Source organism: Xenopus laevis, chromosome 6L (genome assembly GCF_017654675.1).
Source record: "Xenopus laevis strain J_2021 chromosome 6L, Xenopus_laevis_v10.1, whole genome shotgun sequence".
In the NCBI taxonomy this organism is placed as follows: domain Eukaryota; kingdom Metazoa; phylum Chordata; class Amphibia; order Anura; family Pipidae; genus Xenopus; species Xenopus laevis.
In genome coordinates this window covers 123,974,687-124,000,436 of record NC_054381.1, presented here as the reverse complement: position 1 = coordinate 124,000,436, position 25,750 = coordinate 123,974,687, and the positions used below count along the sequence as shown (strand labels likewise).

The 25,750-nt window shown below is 40.3% G+C and overlaps 2 protein-coding genes across 3 annotated transcripts; both read left to right on the top strand.

Moving 5' to 3' along the window:
* The first annotated feature begins 1,350 nt into the window (after nucleotides 1–1,350).
* Nucleotides 1,351–2,288, top strand: LOC121394730 (serine/threonine-protein kinase mig-15-like). Its single transcript, XM_041566429.1, has 3 exons — nucleotides 1,351–1,512; nucleotides 1,637–1,727; nucleotides 2,116–2,288. The coding sequence occupies exons 1-3, from the start codon at nucleotides 1,408–1,410 to the stop codon at nucleotides 2,235–2,237; spliced, it is 318 nt and encodes a 105-aa protein (XP_041422363.1). The 5' UTR covers nucleotides 1,351–1,407; the 3' UTR covers nucleotides 2,238–2,288.
* Nucleotides 2,289–7,729: 5,441 nt separating this feature from the next.
* bpnt2.L (3'(2'), 5'-bisphosphate nucleotidase 2 L homeolog) lies at nucleotides 7,730–24,831 on the top strand. 2 transcript variants are annotated; one of them, XM_018268013.2, is made up of 5 exons: nucleotides 7,730–8,091; nucleotides 17,049–17,211; nucleotides 20,911–21,006; nucleotides 21,973–22,134; nucleotides 23,719–24,831. In XM_018268013.2, exons 1-5 carry the CDS (start codon nucleotides 7,867–7,869, stop codon nucleotides 24,000–24,002), a joined length of 930 nt encoding a protein of 309 aa, XP_018123502.1. In that variant the 5' UTR covers nucleotides 7,730–7,866; the 3' UTR covers nucleotides 24,003–24,831. The 2 variants fall into 2 exon arrangements, with proteins under 2 accessions (XP_018123502.1, XP_018123501.1); XM_018268012.2 differs by having other exon boundaries at nucleotides 7,737–8,651.
* The last annotated feature ends 919 nt before the right edge of the window (nucleotides 24,832–25,750 follow it).

Here is a 25,750-nt window from a genome sequence, read left to right as displayed (position 1 = left end):
AGTATAGAGAAAAAAGTAAGAGTAAGTGTGAGTGTGAGTGTGAGTGTGTGCTTGGCAAAGTTGCCTGTAAGTGTGTTTTAGTGCAAAAGTGTACTAAGGCCAAAGAGAGAAGAAAAAAAAAAAAAAAAGAAAAAAAATTTTTTTTAGACAGTTATAAACAGAAATAAACAGAAATAAAGGGTGTAGAGAGGTGTAGTTGAGCTCACTCAGTCGAATCCAGGCAATCAAAGCGACCAACTCGGCAGGAAACCAGCAGAATGGCAGCAGGGGGGCTCCAACTGTAGCAGATGCGCAGCAGGAGTGGAAGGGGCGGCGCTTTCCGGGTGTAATTTATGGGGGGAGCAGTGGAGACGTCATCACTGTGCTCCTTGCGTCTCCACTGCTCCTATTGGCTGCCCAAAACCGATCGCTTACCGGATCGGTAAGTATAACCTTATTTGCTCGTTGCCTAGGGGGTTCTGAACGGAACAGAAGCGGTGCGCAGCTTTTAAATGCGCACCGCTTTCTGCAGGGAGGGAAATGCTGCAGAACGTAGAATCTACGTTCTGTGGCATTTCAAGTACCTTTGCCACAGAACGTAGATTCTACGATCTGTGGCATTTAAAAGGTTAACACATTGCAAGTAAACACATGGAGCAGCATAGAAAAGGGGAAGTTAGTATCTATGATTGAGAGTGGACGCCATTACAGCACATCACAGAGAGACTTGAGAGAACTGATAACCTTTACTAGCTTTACGCATTCAGAAGCTTCTGATGAAGTGACTCCAGTCACGAAATGCGTAAAGCTAGTTCCCCTGCCCGCTTACACTTTTGTATTCTTAACATGGATTAATAAAGTTAACTGGCTCTATCCAAGTTTGGTTTCCTCGAGTTCTGATCCGGTGAGGTCATCCCTACTATCAAGTTTGTTTGGGAAGTTAGTATCTGTGGTGTTGGCACTGTGGTACACTGATGGCAAAGTAATGAATTCTATGTTTTACAACAAGGATTAAATAGTTATCAAGACTAATTTAATGATCATTATTTCTGTATCTAGGATAATGAAGAGATCCTTGCTGAACTGTACGTACTTGAACGCGTTTCTGGCCACGACAACTTCCCTGCCTTTTATGGAGCCTATTATCTACGGCCCAGCATGTCAAATGATGAGGCGCTATGGGTAAGAATATACTTCTTAAATAAAAGCACACAATGGTCTTGCATTGCACATGCCAAGAAGGAGAAAATCTCAATCAAAGTTAATAAATATAACACTGATTATTTCAGACCCGTTACTGCTACTGATTACTAGGAATGTTACACAGACACACAGACCGATAGATAGATTTTAGGCAACATATATATATACACTATAATATTTATATACACTATAAATAAAAACATTTTATTTCTATTCTAGATTGCTATGACAATGTGTGCTGGTGGCTCCGTAGACGCCTTAATTAGGAGCACGCCCAATAGATCCTTGGATGAGACCTGGATTTCATACATATGCAAGAAAGTTTTACAGGTAAGACAGATATTAACCACTTCATTGCTTTTCATAATCTCTGCTCACCGACTTTGTATCCTATTAATTCTAGAATATAAAAATATATACATGTTCATCATGTTTGCTTTATTCATCTTTCTAGGGCCTGGATTACTTACAGGAACTGAACGTGATACATCATGATCTCAAGGGCGCCAATATAATGTTAACTTCTACGGCCCGTGTGAAGATAAGTAAGTGACGTTTATTATCTATAGGAAGAATGGGTGCCACAAAAGCAAAGGGTACATTTATTGCTCATCTCAATGCCTAGCTTTTCTTAGGCATCATAAAACTTTAAAGGGGATCTCTACCCAAAAACCGCAACTTTGCATAATTCAAAAATATCATTGTAAGCATCGTTCCAATATACAGTCATTAAGAATGTTTAGTGTTTTATTTGTCTCTGTTTTTACACTCTCTTTGCACCTGGTTCAAATCAATAGTCAGCACCAGACAAAAGAAAATACTGCTTCAAAAATATATTTCCATTTGTAATAACTGTAACACATTTCTGTATTGTCATAGATGTTATTACTGCGTTGTACAAAGTAAATTCATGCTTGTTTCTTTCAATTTCAGTTGATTTTGGCCTTGCCACAGTAGGGCCTATCAGTACAAGTAATGCAGGAACCTGCTGTTGGATGGCACCTGAAGTCCATGCATGTTTTACAAGAAGTGTACATTATAACTACAAGGTATAATTAATAAAATAGTTGTCATTTAGTTCAGTTTTCATTAAAGTGATTAGACATAATGCTCTCTTAAAACAGGAATAACCAATCCATGCCAAATGTAATTTGTAGAGCTTTTTTTATCCCAGTAGAGACTCTTGAAAATGTAAAATCATAAATGTGTATAATTGAAATCGGCTACTGGAAATGTTTCATAGTAATACAACGTAGCTTGGTTCTAATGTATTAGTCATTTAGCATCCCATATTGACCCTGAGACAGGATGAGGAGGGATAGTCAGGAAAAGTATCTTTATCTTCTGTAACAATGATTATAATTTGTTTGCTAAATGGGTGTTTCTTTTTGTTTTTATTTTCTAGGTGGATGTGTGGTCTTTAGGAATCACAGCCATCGAAATGGCAGAATACAATCCTCGTAAGTAATCTTAAATAACATTTTGCGTGCATTTATGTTCATTTATAGAGGAGAGTTTTTAGGAAGATCAGGGGGTATCACCTATTCTATAACAATGAAACATGTAAATTGGCCGTTAATCAGAGAATCTTTTCTGTGCTTTTATTATAATGGGGTCTTCTGTAAGTTACATTCTTTTTAGTGATACACTGGAAAGCAAGATATAACTTCTTGTTTCAGAGACAGGAGCAATCAGATAAAAGATATAGAATGTGTCTTTCCTGTTTCCCCTTAGGCTAATGGCAAATAATGTGTTTTCTCCGGTGCTGAGAAAATGCAGATACAGCCATATACTGCCCTATATGTCCAATATCTGTCTGTCACTGTGCACACGCTACAATAATTCCAACCAGACTGCATTTATTTACTTGTTATGTATGAAAGAAGGAAATTCTGTCTCAAAAAGTTAAAATAAATCATTGGTTGGTTCTGATAATGGAAATTCATCAGAATATTTGATGTAGTCACCCTCTACTGTAAAATGCTAGAAAATATGTTGTCGCCTTGTAAATTTATAAGAATAACAATAATAATATTGTGTTCTCTTACACTTACAGCACACATTAGACTCCGTGGTACTGAGCTTTCCGAAAGGATTATGAATGGTCCAGCTCCAGCTCTAAAACGGGATATATGGTGAGTCATTTTTTTTTTTACAGAAATAGGACTTCAGGTGGCCAGAGACGTTACAATTACAATCTTTCCTGGAAAAGATCTTTCCAAGAAAGATCGTTCATTTCAATACATACTTGTAGAGCTAAATTGTCAGATATACAGGTAGAAACAATAAAATTATACCTTTATCTGACGATTCAGCACTAACAATGGGCGATATTGGGCTACCTTCAAAGGCTTCCAATCGCACCAAATAGGGTACCAGAATTTTTTTTGTACAATATTATTTGTGCATCTATGGCCACCTTAAGCAGTGAGGGTTGGGGAATGGGGAAAGAGACACTGGAGCATAAGGCCGGGGAAGGTGTTAAAGTGGGAAAGAGATAAGTTCAATGAGCTCAAATGTAAGTGTCACTACTGTATCCACTCTATCCATTGCTGTGATGATGGGCTGTGTTCAAGTTATTAGTATTCTTTTAGAGACACCACCCTTTTCATAAATTCAAGAGCTTACACTTTGATGGCCAAAATGATTCAATGAAAAGAAACATATCTCCTATTTTAATTCCCTATTACCCAACAGACTTCAGTGTCCTTTTTGAATAATTCTGGCTCTGTGTTTTATTACATCATCAGTAACACTTTTCCCTTTTCTTTCCCCCCAGGAGTAATAAATTCCAGAGATTTATTTATAAATGTCTTCAGAAGGATCCAGCCAAAAGACCATTTGCAAAGGAACTCCTATTAAATCGATTCATCACATATAATCGAGATGAAGACGAGGTGCAATATAGCATAGCAGAGCATATACAGAAAGGTAATGCAAATGACTCATATTCTCTACAATCAAAAAGCAATTACTGGGAAATGCCTATGTGGTTATTCCAGGCTCTATTGATTTGAGGATTCCTATTTTGATCACTATCCAAAAAATTAAGAAATTGCATCACATGCAAAATCTGTATCTGTATAAAGTATTAATGCTTTTAGGGAATTTTCATTTTCAGGAGTAATTAGTTTTAATTACTAATGGCTTTAGCTCCAACCAGTTCTGCTTTGAATTGTGAAAGTTTCTATCAATTACTAACTTAGCTAGCCAGTTAAGGAATCACATTATGACCATTTTTACAGTGCCCTATCATGTGCATAGATATAAAACACAGATCTTCTTGTCTAACATAAAAACATTTTCTCCTAGGAGCAAATAAATAAGACCTTCAAGCAAAAGATTCTCTTGCAACACCTCATTAAGAAGACTTTGTCAAGACTTAGGAAGGAAATGGAAGAACAATATATAAATCCCAAAATGGATTCTACACTTGCAAGATCTGAAATGTGGCTCCTTCATTATGTTCCCAAAAGGGAAAGGTGGGAAAGGGTTGGGAACACAATGTAGGAGCCACAGTCCATCTACTTTGGATACTTTACCAAATGTTTATTTTTATATAATCTATTTAAATGTATATATTTTTATATATTAATAAAAATAATAAAATATAAGCTGATGTTTGACGTTTGAATAATTAATATATAGTGTAAGAAAATGGGCTGTTGAAGACTTGCATTAACTGTACAGGAGAGGGTAAGGTTTTAGAAAATATCAACTGGGAAAACATCAATTAGGAGAATATTATTGTGGATATAAACAACTGCTAGTGCTTGTTTCATAATCTTCAAAAATGTACTTTCAACACCTTATGATGATAGTTATAGATTATTTACCCCTTCTATTATATAGTAAATTAACTTCTTGTCAGTTGGCGCAAGAACTGCAACAATTTTTATGCAAGCACATATAATGGTTGTGCTTGGAAATAAGCCCTAATGTTTTATAACTTATGGGGTAAAAATGATAGCTCTATGGGTGTAACTCACTGAGCTAAAAAATTCTAACATTAGTGCATACACATGTAACACTATAGTAAATTAAGTGTCACCATTCTCTAACTATGAGCTTTACCCCAATACTTTGCTCCGGATGAGACCTCAATTCTCAGGAGTTAAGACCTCACAACAGTGTGGAGTCAGGGTATAGTACAACTGTAAATAGGTACAGTGCACAATTATTGGGCACCATTGGTTTTTGCATCTTAACCAGAGAACATATTTATTGAACAGGATAGTCCACAAAGGAGTGTACATAACCAAGCAGGAACATAGAGCAACAGTTGATAAGCATATACTCACAACAGCAGCAGTCAGTATTAGTCCCTGCAGGGAAGAGAACATACACAGTAGCAATGAAGGTACACCTAGCTTTCAGCCTTTTCTCTAAGTGGAACCCAGGGGAATCACTACATCCTGTGTTGGACTAGGGGGCAAGGCCCCCTCACCCCTCCGGTCCTCCGGTCCCCCCACCCCAGGTGCAAAGAACCCTCTGGCTCCCCTCCCTGAGCCGCCACCTTCCTCCCCACACCTACCTTTTTAGTACAACTGTGTTAGGGGTCAAGGAAGACAGAAGCCACTTCTGGCTTGCTCCAAGGATCAGGTCTGGGCCAGCAGGGCCTATGAGGGCTAGACCCCACTGGGGTTTTTTCCCGGTGTCCTGCCGACACAGTCCGACACTGCACTTAGTCCCTACACTGGGCAATTGGTACCCGGGATCTTAATCCCATAGCCCGTGTTGGCTCAATGGCTAGCACTGCTGCCTTGCAGCAAAGGTGTCCTAAATTCCAACCAGGGCAATATGTGCAAGATGTCTAAATGTTCTCCCAGTCCTCATGTCTCCGTGGGTTTCCTCCACATACAGGTTAATTGACTCCTGATCAATTTGTCCCTATTGTGTGTGAATGTGATAGGGGCCTTAGATTGTTGGGGCAGGGACTGATGTGTAGAGTGTACATTTGTCACCCATGTTTAAACCTGACACATTTCCTTGAATGCTACTGGCAATAAAGTAAATTGCTGATGGGAAAACTGCATTTCAATTTCCAAAGTAGCCCAAACTTTCCTTGCAAGATTATTTGACTGAAACAGGCATGGTATAGTCATTGGACACACTTAAGTCCCTACAGTTGTGAAAAACACCAAGGGCTCTAACTTGTAACTAATATGTCTGGTGATCTTTTGCTTCTAAGATCCTACCATTAGCTAGTCCTCATTCAGAGGGTTCTGATTTCCATGGCTTTTACTTAGGTCTGGTTTTACCCCAGGGTTCTATGTTCACTGTAGCCTGCCCTATGCCAGGCTTGAACATATCTATTAAGCATTAGCATATTCGTCAAATGGACACCGATTTAATAGGGATAATAGGTGAACATCCTTCATTGATTTTTACCCATCCAAATACACTTGAACAACCCCTAGCCCTTAGTTTTTTAAAGAAAAGAAATGAACGAACGTGGCTAGAAAATAATAAAGGGTTTTATAAATGTACACAGTGTGTTGCTTGCAAAACATTGAAGAATACAGATAGGAAAACACACAGCTTTAAGTCAACCCAAACAACAATATCACTTCGAGTTTACTGTTGTTATGTAGACATAAAAGCCCACTTGTGCCATAGAAAGCCATGAGACATGTGGCAGCTACAAATACCCAGGGCCAGAGTTAGATATGAATGGGCTCTCGTCACTGCAGATAGACTGGGAAAGCAATCAAAGCCAAATGGAGAGCCAGGAATGTCCAACCTGCATTCCCACCAGGTGTTTTTCCCCAGCTGTCCTTGCAACAGCCTTGGCCCACTAGAAATCAATGTTAATTGGTGTTCAGAATGGGAGGGGCAGAGGCGAATGTGTCTTTTTAATACTAGTTCTGAAAATACTAACCAGTTGCCCCTCCCCCCACCAAAGGTCCCTTGATATCCTATCGGATGGTTGATGGTGTACGAACCATCGTCGGGCGAACTATCGTCTCAACATTATCGTTCGCAAAATCGATCAGATGAGTTTAAACATTTTTAGTCGTTCAGAGATAAAAAATCTGTCTTTGCGCATGTCTGGATTGTAGCCAACGAACATATACGGAAGAAGCTGAATGTTCTTTGCTGAAAGCTTCATTTGTGACCATATGAACTATGTAAAGAAATAAATTGGTGCTGACGGCAGGAATATCACCCTATCACCTTATATGTGAAAGGAGTTTTTTAAGCCATAGCAAGACATAAATCCATATATTTGCATGGAGCAGGGAAGGAGAAACTGACTATATACAACAGACAGTGACACAATGCTGCACCGCTCCTCGTTTGTTGAACAACGTTCGTCCGCACACGAAGCAAACGATACGGTTATATCTGTTCATATAATCGTTCTCCGTGGAAGGCATATCGTATGGTAAAATAATCGCCAGGCGATCGGTTATTGATACGATTGCTCATGGCAGAACGATAAAAGTATGCCCGTGTATGGCCACCGTTACTGGCTGACGAGTTGGGTGGGAGGAGTCACGGGCTCGTAGGAGGAGTCAGTGAATACTATTCTGGGGGGCCAAGCCTTTCTGTTCAGTATAAAGTTACAAACCAAGGCAGCACTGCTGAGCCTCACAAATGAGCAGGATATACTGTAACCGTGAGGCTCCCAAACTATACCACAGTGCGCTACGGCCGACCCATTTGACCCAATATCAATAAATGCGAAATAAGGGCCCCTCTACCTACATATCCCATTCAGCCAATCCCACCCCCATAGCAGTTCCACATAGACACTTCCCCTCCTCCCAGCCCCGCCTGACCCGGATGTACTGTGCGCCGCCCGGCACTGCTACACCTCGGCCTGTGGGGAAAGAGCGGTGTCCGTCCGCGCACAACCAGGAGGAGCCCACAACCTACAGTCCCTGGGGGGATTCCACGAGGGAGGCAAGTAAATGTGCAGTGAGTCCGGTATAGGTTACATAACATTGGAAGCAATAGAGACGCAGGCAGTAGTGACCCACACGGGGCTTGTGCCCAGAAGCAGACGCAGTGCAGAGTGAGCGCAATGACCGCCGCGCGCTGAGCCTGTCACTCACTCACTTCCCCCAGTCGGCCCCTAAACCGATTCCTTGTTCCTCATGGCCCCCATGGGTATCCGTCTCTCCCCCTTGGGAATCGGAGTGTTCTGTCTGCTGGGACTGGGAGTTCTGTATCACGTGTACTCGGGCTTTCTCACGGGAAGGTTCTCAGCCTTCCTCCTGGGGGACAGAGCCGAGGACGCCGACCCCGGGGACACGGTGGATCTAAGGGAGCTGCTGGCTATATCGGTGCGGGCTGCGGAGCTTGGTGGGGTGGAGGTGAAGAAGGTCCGAGAAAGCAATTCGCTGAACGAGAAGGCAAAGGGCAAGACCAGGGAGGGGGAGGACGAGAAGATGACCAGTGGGGATGTCCTGTCCAATAAGAAGATGTATAACCTCATCAAAAATGCTTTCCCAGGCCTGCTGGTGAGTGTGGCTGAACTTCTGTGTACCCCCTGCTATTGGCTCTTCTGTCTGTGTACCCTACACCCCCTGCTATTGGCTCTTCTATCTGTGTACCCTACACCCCCTGCTATTGGCTCTTCTATCTGTGTACCCTACACCCCCTGCTATTGGCTCTTCTATCTGTGTACCCTACACCCCCTGCTATTGGCTCTTCTGTCTGTGTACCCTACAGCCCCGCCATTGGCTCTTCTGTCTGTGTACCCTACACCCCCGCCATTGGCTCTTCTGTCTGTGTACCCTACACCCCCTGCCATTGGCTCTTCTGTCTGTGTACCCTACACCCCCGCCATTGGCACTTCTGTCTGTGTACCCTACACCCCCGCCATTGGCTCTTCTGTCTGTGTACCCTACACCCCCGCCATTGGCACTTCTGTCTGTGTACCCCTACACTCCCTGCCATTGGCTCTTCTGTCTGTGTACCATACACCCCCTGCCATTGGCTCTTCTGTCTGTGTACCCCTACACCCCCTGCATTGGCTCTTCTGTCTGTGTACCCCTACACCCCCTGCCATTGGCTCTTCTGTCTGTGTACCCCTACACCCCCTGCCATTGGCTCTTCTGTCTGTGTACCCCTACACCCCCTGCCATTGTCTCTTCTGTCTGTGTACCCCTACACCCCCTGCCATTGTCTCTTCTGTCTGTGTACCCCTACACCCCTGCCATTGTCTCTTCTGTCTGTGTACCCTACACCCCCTGCCATTGTCTCTTCTGTCTGTGTACCCCTACACCCCCTGCCATTGTCTCTTCTGTCTGTGTACCCCTACACCCCCTGCCATTGTCTCTTCTGTCTGTGTACCCCTACACCCCCTGCCATTGTCTCTTCTGTCTGTGTACCCCTACACCCCCTGCCATTGTCTCTTCTGTCTGTGTACCCCTACACCCCCTGCCATTGTCTCTTCTGTCTGTTACCCCTACACCCCCTGCCATTGTCTCTTCTGTCTGTGTACCCCTACACCCCCTGCCATTGTCTCTTCTGTCTGTGTACCCCTACACCCCCTGCCATTGTCTCTTCTGTCTGTGTACCCCTACACCCCCTGCCATTGTCTCTTCTTCTGTTGTGTACCCCTACACCCCCTGCCATTGTCTCTTCTGTCTGTGTACCCCTACACCCCCTGCCATTGTCTCTTCTGTCTGTGTACCCTACACCCCCTGCCATTGTTCTCTTCTGTCTGTGTACCCCTACACCCCCTGCCATGTCTCTTTCTGTCTGTGTACCCCTACACCCCCCTGCATTGTCTCTTCTGTCTGTGTACCCCTACACCCCCTGCCATTGTCTCTTCTCTGTCTCGTGGTACCCCTACACCCCGCTGCCATTGTCTCTTCTGTCTGTGTACCCCTACACCCCCTGCCATTGTCTCTTCTGTCTGTGTACCCCTAGACCCCCTGCCATTGTCTCTTCTGTCTGTGTACCCCTACACCCCCTGCCATTGTCTCTTCTGTCTGTGTACCCCTACACCCTCTGCCATTGTCTCTTCTGTCTGTGTACCCCTACACACACCCCCAGCCATTGGCTCTTCTGTCTGACACACACCAGTGGCTTATATATTGAGTAACTGACACAAAGCACATGGCACTGGTTCACAATATACAGTGAATAACTAAATACACATTTTTGGTGAACCTTGGCTCCAGTATAGTGTGCATCAGATATATCCCTCTTTTCACACACACTATGAATCCAATAAATTAATTTATATATCCAGCACTTCTCATTAAATTATATAAAACAGTACCTTGTACTTGATCCCAGTTAAGATATAATTTATCCTTACTGGAGGTAAAACAAATGTATTGGGTTTAAATGATTTTTGTAGTTGACCTAGTGTATGGTGATCCAAATTCTAGAAAGACCCCTTAGCAAGAAAACCCCAGGTCCCAAGCATGCTGGATAACTGGTCCCGAGCATTCCGGATAACAGGTCCCATACCTGTACTGTGCATCAGCTCCCATAGACTCTATTTTATCCTTTCCGTTGTACCAAGCATTAAACACTCACAATTGCCTTTTTATACAGGTAACCTATATCAAGTATGGGCTAGTTGGGAGCAATTTTGGGTATCTGGAGTCAGAGTCTGCTGTGTATATATCAACTATAGTAATCTTTCTGAAGCAAACACACAGCTTTTACCAGTGCAGAACAACAGTATATTATAATTACTTTGTTACACTTTCAGTTTTTGGTGTCACTGTTCCTTTAAAGAGGGGTCGTTGGTACCATAAACTTAGGAGTCAAAGTATTCATATTCTGACTCCACAGCCCTGATTGCATTGAAATAGTGAGGCTGCACTCACCTATACTGTTCATGTAGAGCAGGGGTCCCCACCGTTTTTTACCCGTGAGCTACTTTCGAATGTAAAAAGAGTTGGGGAGCAACTCAAGCATGAAAAAAGTTTCTAACGATGCCAAATAAGGACCATGGTTTGCTATTTGATAGCCCCTCTCTTTGGTAGTAACCTTAGTTTTTATGCAACCAAAACTTGCCTCCAAGCCAGGAAATCAACAATAATCAGCTGCTTTGAGACCACTGGGAGCAACATACAAGGGGTTGTTGAGTTAAGCTGGCCATATAATTTTTAAAAGTTCTTTTCGTTATCGTAAGACCAAGCTTATCTTGAAACGATCGTTTAAATGTACGATTTATCCATCAACTAAAAAAGACCATTTCAAGCGATATTGTCTAGTTGAAGCCAGGAAAACAGGGCAGCTGCCTGCTTGGCCCTGCAAACAATTGGACAATCGATAGATTTCACTGTGATCGATGAAAATTTGATCAATTTTCTGACCGATGTCGGACGAAAAATCGTTAGATGCGCGATCGTTTGATTCCCACTAACCTCACAATAATTTGACGGATTAGTTGGATTGCACTGAAATCAGTCATTCATCAAAGAAAAATCTTTGTGTCTATGGGGCCTTAACATTTTCTTCATGAGCTACTGGTTGGTGATCACTGATGTAGAGCAACCAAAATCCCAATATGGATTCATGCAGCTTAGTTGGGATCAAGTACAAGATACTGTTTTATTATTACAGAGAAAAAGTAAAACTTTTTTAAAAATGAGAAATTATTTGCTTAAAATGGAACCTGTGGGAGATTAGCTTTCTGTTAAGGTGGCCATAGACAATTACAATCTTTCCTGGAAAAGATATTTCCAGAAAAAAAGGCATTTTTCAGTAGCAGTATGCACAAAATGTCTCTGTCTTAAATATATTGATAATGGGTTGAGTTCTGAGGAATCTTGTATTTGTCTTTATGTATTTTGTGGTCACAGCCTCATTGCACCCCCACCTAATGGTTTTAAAAACTAGTGGTGAGCACAACTTTCCCTTGTTTGTTATAGTTCTACAGGAGCAGTGACCAGCTCCATGTTGTAGCTCCCACCCTTCCCAGCTATAGTCAGGTGATCCCACTGGTGTCTAATAAAAGGGCAGCCAAGTTTGGGAGTTTTACTTTGAAAGCAGCAAGTAAGTTGCAGGTAAAATGTAGTCGTCCCTTTGTAAAATGTATAATTAAACCATAGAATTCTTAATGAATCAGATGAAAATTGAGCATAGGACTGGCCAGATATGGGATGACTTTGACGTAGTTGGCCAGCTTAAATATATTGCAATATATGGACAAACAATCCCTGTTTTGTTTAAAGGGTAAGGCATTTTTCAGTAGCAGTATGCACAAAATGTCTCTGTCTTAAATATATTGATAATGGGTTGAGTGCAGTCTATATGTATTTTGTGGTCACAGCCTCGTTGCACCCCCGCCTAATGGTTTTTAAAAACTAGTGGTGAGCACAACTTTCCCGTGTAATGCAGAATATAAGACAAGATGCAGCACTTACAGGGACATTGTGCAAAAAAGATCCCTGTGGGGGATCGAAACGTTGAGCACAATAAAGGTTTTTTTGCACAAAGTCCCCGTGCATTCCCATGCAGATCAAAGCACCCTATGGCCAAGGTTTCAGGGTCCAAACAGCTTTCACACAACCATGTAGAACAAAAGGCTGGCACAAACTAGTCCTCAGTCATATCTAGTATAGGTAAATCTAAAAACAACTGGACTTGCTGAGTAATCAATGAAGACGTTTCACTACTCATCCGAGCAGTTACTACACAGAATCAACACCTCTGTGAATTTTTTCAGATGTCACCTCTTTGAAGAGTTACAATGTGTGATTGTGATTGGATTAGTGGAAGAGTTTATATATAACTGAAGAAGCTGCTCGGATGAGTTGTGAAACGCTTCATTGATTACTCAGCAAGTCCAGTTGTTTTTAGATTTACCTATATTAGATATACCTTGACCTGGATGAATGAAAATCTTCATAGTCATAGTCCTCAGTCAAAAATTCTGCTTAAAGTACATATTATTATTATTATTATTAAACATAAAGCCTGATGCATTTTGTGCCCCTTCTGGGCACTTTTTGTTCTTTTCCCTACTTTGCCAGAACAAATACTAGTGTTGATAAATTCACTGTTGTAAATTGTAACACCTCCCTAAAAAGTGAGCAAGCTTATTTGACTGACTCTAGTGAAAAGTATAGTTTATGTCGCTTGCTAAAGAAACTCCTTTATGTCTTTACATTTGATCCCAGACTTCCATTAAAGGATATATTGTTTTAAAGCCGTGTTTCTGTATTTGCATGGAGTAGAGAGAGTGCACACAGACTATTTCTTGTGCATGAACAGAGTTGCTTATTCAGGTTAGGTCTTGCATGTACCCCAGAGAGTCACGCTTGTCTGGGTAAGAAAAATATTTAGCTTCATATGAGTTTTGTATTCATTTCTATTTGACTCTTTTTGTAAAAAGGTGTGCATGCATTTTATGCAATATATTTAGCAAGGTATTTTTAGTTTGTTATTTCTTGTGCAAAAGTCACTGTGTCTGTGCCTTATTGAAAGGGAGGCTTTATCTGCCATGTCTTTTCATTTTTAAGAGGTCATTAAAGGAGTGGTTCACCTTTGTTAACCTTTACTGTGATATGAAAATGATTGTAAAGCTAAAAATGTATTGCTATTGCTACTTTTTATTCTCTTTCTACTCAGCCCTTCCCCTATTCATATTCCCCTCTCTAATTCAACTCAATGTAGGATTGCTAGGGTAATTTAGACCCTGGCAACCTGATTGCTGATATTGCAGACTGGAGAGCTGATGAATAAAAAGCTAAATAACTCATAAATCACAAATAATAAAAAATGAAAACCAATTGCAAATTGTCTCAGAATATCTCTACATCATATTAAAACTTAACTCAAAGGTGAACAACCCCTTTAAGGTGTAGTTGCATTTCATCTTGTATGCACAGTGGTTATCTGCACATTTTCTAATATACACACACAAGGATCACCACACCACTTATGCCTTAATTCTTTTTGTTGATTCAAGCTGGAGAGAAGGCAGTCACTTTTAGTTTGCCACCGTCTTCTCCCATGCACTGGTCTGCCAAATTGCAAGGCCAAATGTAAGGTCCAGACTGCTGAACAGAGATTATCTGTGAAGGCTCAGTGGGCTGTTACGACTGCTTCTTGGAAACGGTTGAATTGCTTGGCCGTATCTTTTTTACACCCAGCTTTACAGAGGTAGTTCCAGTATTGTTTGTTTTGGCTGAGACCTGTATCACTTGCCCCAGTAGCATCTATTTATGGTGCTCTTGCAAGTGATCCTTGGACAGTCTTATGGAAAAATACGTGGAGTGTAAATATTTGGAGCACACAATATTTGCATTCAGAAAAATAAATAGAAGAAGTTTGCCCTAAACGAGCAGTTCACCTTGAAGTTCAACTTTCATTATTATGAACCTATATTTGCCTGTAATTTTTGAATTACATAACCTCTTTGTTTTGTAATTTAATATGTTAACTGCTTAAATACCACTGAGCAACAGCAAGCAGGCAGTGGTTGAATGGGAGATGGGAAAATGATTTGACAGAGCAATAGAATAGAAGCCCAGTGGCTCACGGGAGAGTGGGTTTGGTTGCTGATGTCTTTTAGTAGAAAGCAGTAGTGGTCAATTGACTCCTGTCTGCTTGTCCCCACTCCTGATGTTATTAAAGGAGAACTAAAGCTTTACTAAAGAAGTCTGCTAGAAATGTTGTACATTATGTGTTAGCCTTCTGTACCAGCCCAAGGCAACCACAGCCCTTTAGCAGTAAATATCTGTGTCTCCAAAGATGCCCCAGTAGCTCCCTATCTTCTTTTCTGCTGATTCACTGCACATGCTCTGTGCTGCTGTCAGTTACTGAACTTAGGCACCCACTCACAATGTACAGTATACATAGAATAGAAATGTCACAATATAAAGGGTGATTAATACGGATAATTACTACATGGCAGCACAGAAACCAGTGCAACTAGCATCAGAATTTAATTATCAGCCTTGTAGCATAAGATTGTATTACAGGCTAACCTCATTTTCTGCTTGATAATTTGCAACAACTCCTAAGCTTAGCTTCTCAACAGCTGCTCAGAGCCCACTGAGTATGTGAGTGTCTCCAAGATGGTGACCCCCTGTGACAAGTTTGTAGTCCTGGATCATTGCTGCTATTGAGAAGCTGGCCTTTAGGACTGTGCAGTAAGTTCAGTATATAAAATATGGCATTTTTAGCACATTTATTTTTAAGTTTAGTTCATTGTGAGTTGCTCTGTCTACATCAGCCAGGGTACTTATTGTGGCCATACATGGATAGATCCACTTGTTTGGAGAGGTTGCCAAATAAGTGCACTGATATGCCCATCTTGAGTGGGCGAAATCGGGCTGATCCGATCATGGATCGAAAGGCGTGTTAGCTTGCATACACGCTGGTGTACTGCTATTACTACTAGCCAAGGCAGACACTCCACTCTTTGCAGTTTTTAAAGGGATACTGTCATGGCAAAAAAAACATTTTTCAAAATGAACCAGTTAATAGAGTTGCTCCAGCAGAATTCTGCACTGAAATCCATTTCTCAAAAGAGCAAACAGATTTTTTTTATTTAATTTTGAAATCTGACATGGGGCTAGACATTTTGTCAATTTCCCAGCTGCCCCATGTCATGTGACTTGTGCCTGCACTTTAGGAGCGAAATGCTTTCTGGCAGGCTGCTGTTTTTCCATCTCAATGTAACGGAATGTGTCTCAGTGGGACATGGGTTTTTACTATTGAGTGTTGTTCTTTGATCTACCAGGCAGCTGTTATCTTGTGTTTGGGAGCTGTTATATGGTTACCTTCCCATTGTTCTTTTGTTTGGCTGCTGTGGGGGGAAAGGGAGGGGGGTGATATCACTCCAACTTGCAGTACAGCAGTAAAGAGTGATTGAAGTTTATCAGAGCACAAGTCACATGACTTGTGGCAGCTGGGAAATTGGCAATATGTCTAGCCCCATGTCAGATTTCAAAATTGAATATAAAAAAATCTGTTTGCTCTTTTGAGAAATGGATTGCAGTGCAAAATTCTGCTGGAGCAGCACTATTAACTGGTTCATTTTGAAAAAAATTTTTTTCCCATGACAGTATCTCTTTAAGTATGTATGTTTTTATGGACATGGTCAAGCACTGTCAGCAGAGGAGGCAGACAGTGGGTGTGTTTTGATACAAGCGTTTTATTGGCTGATTAGAATAAAAGCTATATTTTAATTAATTACTTTCACACTTGTGAGGCTGCTGACCGAACTAGTTTGCTTGTTAAGGGACTGAAGGTCGTATTTCTTTAATGTGTTCTGCTATCATTCTCTTTACCCTGTGTCCTGTATTCCGATCATGGATCGAGGGCACAATGGTCGGATCACAACTCCATTAAGGCAGGCGGTAGAATCAAGGACCTCGTCAACGAAACAATGTGGTGCTTGATCCAATGGGATTTTGAAGCCTGCCCGATCGACATCTGGCCAATTTTCGAACAGATATTGGTCGGAGAAGCCTGTCTGAGGGCCCCATACATTGGCCAATAAGCTGCTGACTTTGTTTGTAGGCAGCTTTTATCAACCCATGTATGACCACCTTTACCATTACATAACATTAGGAGCAGCGACGGGTGGGATTTGTCTGCCACTGATCTCTGTTTTCCCCCTGACAGTGGTAGACAAAATGTCTTGTGCCACTAAGTGACAATAAAAGTTTAGGGTAAATTTACTTGCTAGTTGTGGTGGTCAGTAATTCCCACAACAAGATTGCATTTTAATTTTCAGTTCAGAGAAGGGCAGAATACAGTACCGAATCTTTCAAAAATGAGCTTCAAATCTACATTTGCATTGGTATCTTCTACATTAGCTTTATATAATAAAATGTAGATAAAGAGTCTGCCCTGAGAATGTACTAATGTCTAGTTTAGGCAAAAGATTCTAAATTAGAATAACAAAATAAGTATTCTTTTATGTCCTGCAGGTAAACACTGAAGAGAAAGTTGATGCTAATGAGGAGGATTCGATCTCTTGGGATCGTGACATTCCTGATGATATAAAGGATAAAATAAAGACTTCAAAACATGTTGCATCTGAAAGCATTACAATCTGGATAGACCCACTAGATGCAACACATGAATATACAGGTATATTATTCTCTAACAGTTGAAATGATTAATAATTATCCATATCTTCATGTTAAAAAAACACAGAGCATGCCATTATTTTTGCCCCCCCCCGTGAGTCACTTTGTAACATGCACATCTTCCATATCATTATCATTTGGAGAGTGTGCACCATCTTGAATTCAGTTAACCATGTTTCCTCCATTCATACAGTACAGTATAATATTTTTTTAAAGGGTTGTTCACCTTTATGTTTACCGTATATACTCGAGTATAAGCCGAGGTACCTAATTTTACCTACGAAAACTGGGAAAACTTATTGACTCTAGTATAAGCCTAGACACAACTACAGCCCTGTCTCCCAGCAGCGCACATTCTGCCAAAGCGACCCCCCCAGCGATCAACCGGACTTCTTTGCAAAGTTGATGGTGACAGAGAATTGCCAAACGGATTACTGTGTGCATTGTCCCACTGTCCCACAGGGATCAGGAACCTTGGCTCTCCAGCTGTTAAGGAACTACAAGTCCCACAATGCAGTGAAGGAGCCTTTTGAAGGAGTCTAAAGGCAAATGCATTGTGGGACTTGTAGTTCCTTAACAGCTGAAGAGCCAAGGTTCCTGATCCCTGACCTGGGTGCTGTTTGATATTGCCATTACTGTTAATCTTTCGTATAACCAACAGAGGGCGCTGTGTGATATTGCAGTCACTGTTATTCTTTCATATAACCAACAGAGGGCGCTGTGTGATATTGCAGTCACTGTTAATCTTTCATATAACCAACAGAAGGCACTGTGTGATATTGCAGTCACTGTTATTCTTCCATATAACCAACAGATGGCGCTGTGTGATATTACAGTCACTGTTATTCTTTCATATAACCAACAGAGGGCGCACTGTTATTCTTTCATATAACCAACAGAGGGTGCTGTGTGATATTGCAGTCACTGTTATTCTTTAATATAACCAACAGAGGGCGCACTGTTATTCTTTCATACAACCAACAGATGGCGCTGTGTGATATTGCAGTCACTGTTATTCTTTCATATAACCAACAGAGTGCATTGTGGGATATTGCAGTCTCTCCCCAAGTGTACTGTTGGTATAGGAATGATTAAAAGTGACTGCAATCTCGGCAACGCGGGTCAGGTACCGCTGACCCGAGTATAAGCCGAGGTAGACTTTTTCAGCAAATTTTGGATGCTGAAAAACTCGGCTTATACTCGGGTATATACGGTACTTTCAGTATGATGTAGAGAGTGATATTCTGAGACAATTTGCAATTGTTTCTCATGTTGTATTATTTGTGGTTTTTGAGTTATTTCGCTTTTTATTCAGCAGCTCTCCAATTTGGAATTTATTCAGTCAGGTTGCTAGGGTCCAAATTACCCTAACAACAATGCATTGATTTAAATAAGAGACTGGGATATAAATAGGAGAGGCCTGAATAAAAAGATGAGTAATACAAAGTAGCAATAACAATAAATGTGTAGCCTTACAGAGCATTTGTTTTTTTAGATGGGGTTAGTGACTAGCATTTGAAAGCTCGAAAGAGTCCGAAACACAAGAAATCAAATAATTCAAAAACTACAGGTATGGGATCCATTATCCGGAAACCAGTTATCCAGAAAGCTCTGAATTATGGAATGGTCATCTCCCATAGACTCCATTTTATCCAAATAATTCAAATTTTTAAAAATTATTTTTTTTCTGTGTAATAATAAAACGGTACCCTGTTCTTGATCCAAACTAAGATATAATTAATCCTTATTGGAAGCAGAGCCAGCCTATTGGGTTTATTTATTGTTTACATGATTTTATAGTAGACTTAAGTATGAAGATCCAAATTACGGAAAGATGTTATCTGGAATACCGCAGGTCCACAGCACTTTGGATAACAGGTCCCATACCTGTATAAAAAAAATAATAATAAATTAAAAAGTTGCTTAGAATTGGTAATTCTATAACATATCAAAAGTTAGCTTAAAGGTGAGCCATCCATTTAAGTTTAACTGCCTGGTGGAGAGCAGTAGATACAGGTTTGGGACATGTTATCCAGAATGCTCGGGGTCTTGGGTTTCTGGATAAGTGACCTTTCCATAATTTGGATCTCGATGCCTTAAATCTACTTAAAAAAATAATTTAAACATTAAATAAACCTAATAAGATTGTTTTTCCTCCAGTAAGGATTCATGATATCTCGAAGACAAAATACCATTTTCCCATTAGACAAAAAAGAAATCAATTTTGAATTATTTGATTACAATGGAGTCTATGGGAAATGGCCTTTCTGTACTTCGGAGCTTTAGATAATGGGTTTCCGGGTAACTGAAACCATACTTGTACTTCAGTAATATGAATCAACAAGGTAGCATTGAGTTCTCACAAGTGTATATTGGACAGGCTCCATATGTATGGACAAAACTCACAGTGGACATACGTTTAGCCGTGTAACTCACTGAGAGATGCCGACATATATAGTATATTGGCACCTTTGCTTCTCTCTCTTTAAGTGCCCTCTATACCTTCATTTTCTTTTGTATTTGTCTAGTGTGTAAATATAATTTTTTTTTTTTTTTGTCTTGGTATTTCTTTTTTAATTTGATGCTTTTAGCTCCTGTGTATAAGAAACTCCACCTAATTTACAAAGGGAATGTAAAGTTCAGGATTATAGAGTGCAAGGTGCACTTTGTGGATGCAAATTGCTGTCTTTTGTACCCATAATGCAATGTTTTTTTCCTAATACGAATACAAAGTAGAATCCATTTTGGTAAATGGTGTGCAAGTTTCACTGTGGTGGCACTTGCAATGTTGGCATTAATAATGTAATAATAATTTACAATTCACTTGGCAGAAACATTTAAAACTTACCCAAGTAAACCCTGGAATTACTGCCATGTCTAGGCTTGCCAAAATTCCAGGGTTCCCCAGTGTCACGCTATTCATCAAAGCAGGTAGCACCAAGTTACTATGATCATGTGATCTTCAATGCGTGATTAATTTTGCATCCAAACTAGTGCATTGCTCTTGCATTTTTAAAAACGAGGCTTTAGTTAGTTCTAACACTGGCTAGCTTCTACCTTCAGTGTCACCTTTTATATACTTCTTTAGAAAAGGATCTCGTACTGGCAATTAAAGGGTGCCCAGCATCCCTCAGGCAGTTGTCCCCTCCCAACCAATCAGATTGTTCCCCTGCCTGTGAGTTGGATGATGGCACAATAGTCCGGTTGGAAGTGAGAAATGCATGCAGACAGCAGGCAATGGGAGTAAAGATCCTCTGACCTCCTACAATACTATAGTTATTTTAGTGAGGCATTTTAAAGGCACAGTTTACCCCCTTTTCAACTTGATTGCAATGAAAAGGCCTTGTGCTGAACATACTTTTTGCCTATTGTTTTAATCATGAGAACTCCCATGTTTTTTTGTTATTTATTAAGCTAAACAGAAAAATGGACAGTATCACCCAAACTGCAAAACCATATGACTCTGTATTTGCCCATGGTTAAACAGCTTGGCTTATGCAGTCGGATTGTTCTTTCTGTAAGCAGGAAAGATGCCATTATTTTCAGGATAGGGCTGGGTATGTTTTTTTTTAATGGTTGTTCACCTTGCTCAATTCTCGGGGAAAGGATACATAATTTAAGGAAATTTTACAGTACAGATAATTTGGATTACTTGTAATAAAGATTGATCTATTTCTCTCCAATTGTTTTTTCTTTTCAGAAAATCTAGTAAATTATGTCACTACCATGGTCTGTGTTGCTGTTAATGGCAAACCTGTTATTGGGGTGGTCCATAAACCTTTCACAGGTTATACTGGTAAGTGAGATGAATTTTGACTTTCCTTTACTGAGTGTCCACTGATAAGGGTCAGAACTAGGGTACACAGAAGAGTCATGTGTCTAGGGCGCAATGATGGGTGTACTTTTGCCTGCCTTCCCCTAGATTTATCCCGTCGGTAAGTCTGGGATCAGGGGCAAGTAAAGGGGAGCAGAGGGGAAGATTTTCCATCAAGACCAATTGCAGGATTATTAATATGAACAGATAATTCAACATATGCCCAGATTATTCAAATTCTCCAGACTGCGTGACAGTCCTTCCACTAAGGGCTATGATAACAAGTGGCGTATTGTCTTCTGTGTTGTGACTTGGCACATGTTGAGAATTTAATGCTACTAACGCCCAATTGCTGCGTGTACAAGGCCAGTCCCAAGGGCCAAAAAATTTCTGGAATACAGCCCCCAGTCCAAAAGGGCCCAATTATCAGTTACACAAAAGTTATACGCCAAAAATGTTACGTTCAGTATAAAACAGAAAGACTTGGAGGAGGGCAGCTCTTTTGTCATTGATGCCAATATATAAAAACTGTTAGGGCAGAGACAGACGAGAAGATTTGGGGAGATTAGTCGCCCGGCAACAAATCACCTCTTCTTCGGGAGACTAATCTCCCCGAATTGTCTTCCCACCGGCTAGAATCTAAATCGCCGGCGGAATGGCACTCTGATCACTTTGTTTTCCGAAGTTGTGCAAAGTTTCCTTGTGAGGCAACTTCTGGCTACTTCGGAAAACGAAGCTCTCCGAGTGCCATCCCGCTGGTGATTTAGATTCTAGCAGGTGGTAGGGGAGCTGTCGCCCAAAGAAGAGGCAATTTGTCGCAGAGCAACTAAATCTCCCCGAATCTTCTCGTCTGTCTCTGCCCTTAGAGTCCAATCTCAGAATAATTAATGGATACTTTATAAATTAACTTATGGGTTGAATAATGCTTTTTTTTCTTCTTCTTGATAGCATGGGCCATGGTGGACGAAGGTGCAAATATAAAAAAGCGGAATTCTTACAATGAGAAAACTCCCACTTTTATTGTGTCTCGTTCTCATTCGGGGCAGGTGAAAGAGGTCACCCGACAAACGTTTGGTAACAAGACAGAAATCCTATCTGCAGGAGGAGCAGGTAGTCTTTGCTCTCTTGTACAGGAAGAAGTTTGGATGCTTACTGTAGATATATCGGCATTGCACTGAAAGAAGTTTAGATAAATTAATGTATGTGTAAAAAAGGGAAAATATCTTAATATCTTACCTTTTTTTTAAGTATCACATTTATACAAAACTTTTTCTGTAGTTACTCATTTGTATAAAGTTACTCTTAAAATTGCATATAATTGCTTTTAAAGTCAAATTAACCATAAAATCTTTTCTCTGGGTAAACTGATATTGGCGCAGAAGTACACCTCAGTTGAGTGGTGCAGATGTTTCAGTGGATTGTAAGGCTTAAAGGGGTTGTTCACCTTTAAGTTAACTTTTAGTATGACGTAGTGAGTGATATTCTGAGACAGTTTGCAATTGTTTTTTTTTTTTTTTACTATTTGTGGTTTTTGAGTTATTTAGCATTTTATTCAGCAGCTCTCAAGTTTGCAGTTTCAGCAATCTGGTTGCTAGGGTCTAAATTACTCTAGCAACCAAATATTGATTTGAATAAGAGACTGGAATATGAATAGGCGAAGCCTGAATAGAAATATGGGTACTAAAAAGTAGCAATAACAATGCATTTGTAGCCTTACAAAGTATTTGTATCTTAGATCCGATCAGTGACCCCCATTGGAATGCTGGAAAGAAGAAAAAGGCAAATAATTAAAACACTATAAACGATAAATATTGAAGGCCAATTGAAAAGTTGCTTAGAACTGGCCCTTCTATAAAATACTAAAATTTAACTTAAAGGTGAACCACCAGCACATCTCCTTGCTAGTTCCATCTCCACACCTCTACAATCTGAGTCAATGCTAAACAGCATAAAAAAAAGTGTATATGAACCCAAGGTTCCTTAGGATACACTACAGTGCAGGGGATGTAATGTCCTTGTATGGGAATTTGCACCTGAAAGCCGCCACGTTGGTTTATATGCAGGCATTCAACATGACAAACAAATGGCAGGAGGTGTTTTTGAGGAGAAAAGGCTCTGAGCTAAAAAACAAAAGGAGTGGTTCATTAAGACAGGTCCCTACTCAATTGATTTGAATCTGATCCGCCTGCGTGCACACATATTCCATGGAGGTCAGCCCAAATACGCGAATGGAGGCATTTCCAGGCTGACCTCCACTGCATGTGTTCAGGCTGATCAGATTCAAATCAATTGAGTAGGGACAAGGGTGTGCCCACAGCTTAAAACCTCCGTGTTCATAATCTAAAACATAAAATAAAAACGGGGAGGCACACATTAAGTGTCGAATTTCAAATTCATGTGAATTTGACTCCCACAAACTCGAAATTCGACCAATCGAAAAATTTTTAATAAAATCAAATTTTTAAAACTCCGATGAATTGAATCGACCCGAAAACTCGAATCAAATTAAATTTGAATGTAAAAAACTATTCAAATTTAAAAAACACAATTCGATTCTTAACGGTCAGGATTCCCAGACCTCTCCCATTGACTTAAACAGCTATTCGGTGAATAGTCGAATTCGAGTTATATATAGACAGCTGTTCTCTTTTACTTCTCCTTCAGAATATAATAGAATTCCTGTTTATGTTCCAGGTTACAAGGTTCTATCATTGCTGGATGTGTCTGCCAATGAGCAAGAAACCGCTGATGTGTATATTCACGTTACCTACATTAAGAAGTGGGACATTTGTGCCGGCAACGCCATCCTAAATGCTCTTGGAGGTCACATGACTACTCTTAAAGGAGAAGAAATTAGCTACACAGGATCAGAACAGAATGAAGGGGGGCTGCTAGCCAGCATTGGAATGGATCACAGTGCACTTGTTGATAAACTAGCCAAAAAGATATCCGTCAATGCCAAGAAGCCAGCCAAGTAAGGATAAGTGAAATACAATCCGAGATTGTGACTTTGGCTTGATGTGTTTGTAGAATACGGCAGACCAGCATGTGAAAGACAGGGAATTGCAGTGCTGTTAAAACATGGCAGTGGACTATTGGTGCAGGAGTGTGAGGTGCAACTTTCTACAAGTGGCCCCACTGTCTTATTCGGACTGGAAAGTGTTTGCTGGGATTGGATGATACGGGCATTGCATTTAATGAACATGTAAATCTATAAAGTCTGATCACAAGCAACATATGAATAGTTTCATTTTGCTTATCTAAAGCAGCTGCAACGGACAGCCTTCCCCCCCCCCCAAATTCCAACTTTTCATTAATAAGAACAATCATTGTGCCTCGTTGCTTATTCTGACATACAAGTATACGCAGCTTGTGACTGATGCACATCCAGACGAATACGATCTTTCATTCAACGCAGTGTTTTTGTCCAGCATTTGGATAACGTTTTTTCTCTTGTCTGAGCAGCTATGTTTGTATTGTAGAGAGGAATAACTACTGCAAGGCATTGTATTACTTATTAATAATTCATATTCTGTCAAAGCGGAATCCGTTGTTTCGCCAGTACTGTGTACAATTCGTCTCATTCGAGGTGCAGTGGATTCCCATACTCCCTGAATGTGTGTTTTTTTTTTTTTTTTTTTTTATTGTAAATGATCCTATTAAGTTTTGGAAGCATTCTAGATGTTAATAAGATAATAAATCACTGTCCTTATGATTAATATTATTTTTGCTCATTTTGTTATGAAGATGTATTTATAGATTCAGATATAAAGGGATGCTGTCATCATAATAAAAAGGTTTAAACAATGCGTGAACTCCGTTTTGTGTACAGTTGTGCGGTCTTGAAAAATACATTTTTTGTTAAAGGTTATCAATGTTTTTTCTGCTTGTGTGTGGTGGGGGGGCTGTCTCTGTTCAGCCAAAATACTGTATTTTTCTTGCTTTGTGGCCTGCACTCTAGATACAGTATCAAAGCAGTGAGACCCAGGTCAGATTTAATTTGAAAAAAAAAAAAAAAAGCCAAATGAGGCATTGCAAACAGAACTACTGAACTTCAAAATGACTGTGCTATTTTATGGTAATTTGCACATAATTTGACACTGTTTCACTCTCTTGTTCTGCAAATGGAAACTGACTCTATTGCCAGGGACCTACTTACCCTACACATATTTGCATAGACTACAGATAAAAAGGAGTGGGTCTGCATTGAAAATGAAGTAGTACATACATACTAAACATCTATCTTCATAAGTAATCTGTGGCTTATCCGGGTAACTAAAAAATTGCAAACGTATCTCTGTTGTACGCACGAAAGTTAAAGGGGTTGTTCACCTTTAAGTTAAATTTTAGTATGTTGTAGAGGGGCAACCTTTCAGTTGGTCTTCATTATTTATTTTTTATAATTTGTTATTTGCCTTTTTCTTCTGACTCTTCCCAACTTTCAAATGGGGGTCACTGTCCCCAACTGCTTTATAAGGCTACAAAGGTATTGTTATTGCTGCTTTTTATTACTCGTCATTCTATTTAAACCGCCTTCTATTCATATTCCAGCCTCTTATTCAAATCGTATGGTTGCGAGGGTATTTTGGACCCTAGCAACCAGATTACTAAAACTGAAAACTGGAGAGCTGCTAAGTAAAAAGCTGAATATAAAGCTAATAACTATAAAAAATAAACACAAATAATAAAACATGAAAACCAACTGCCAATTGTCTCAGAAAATCAC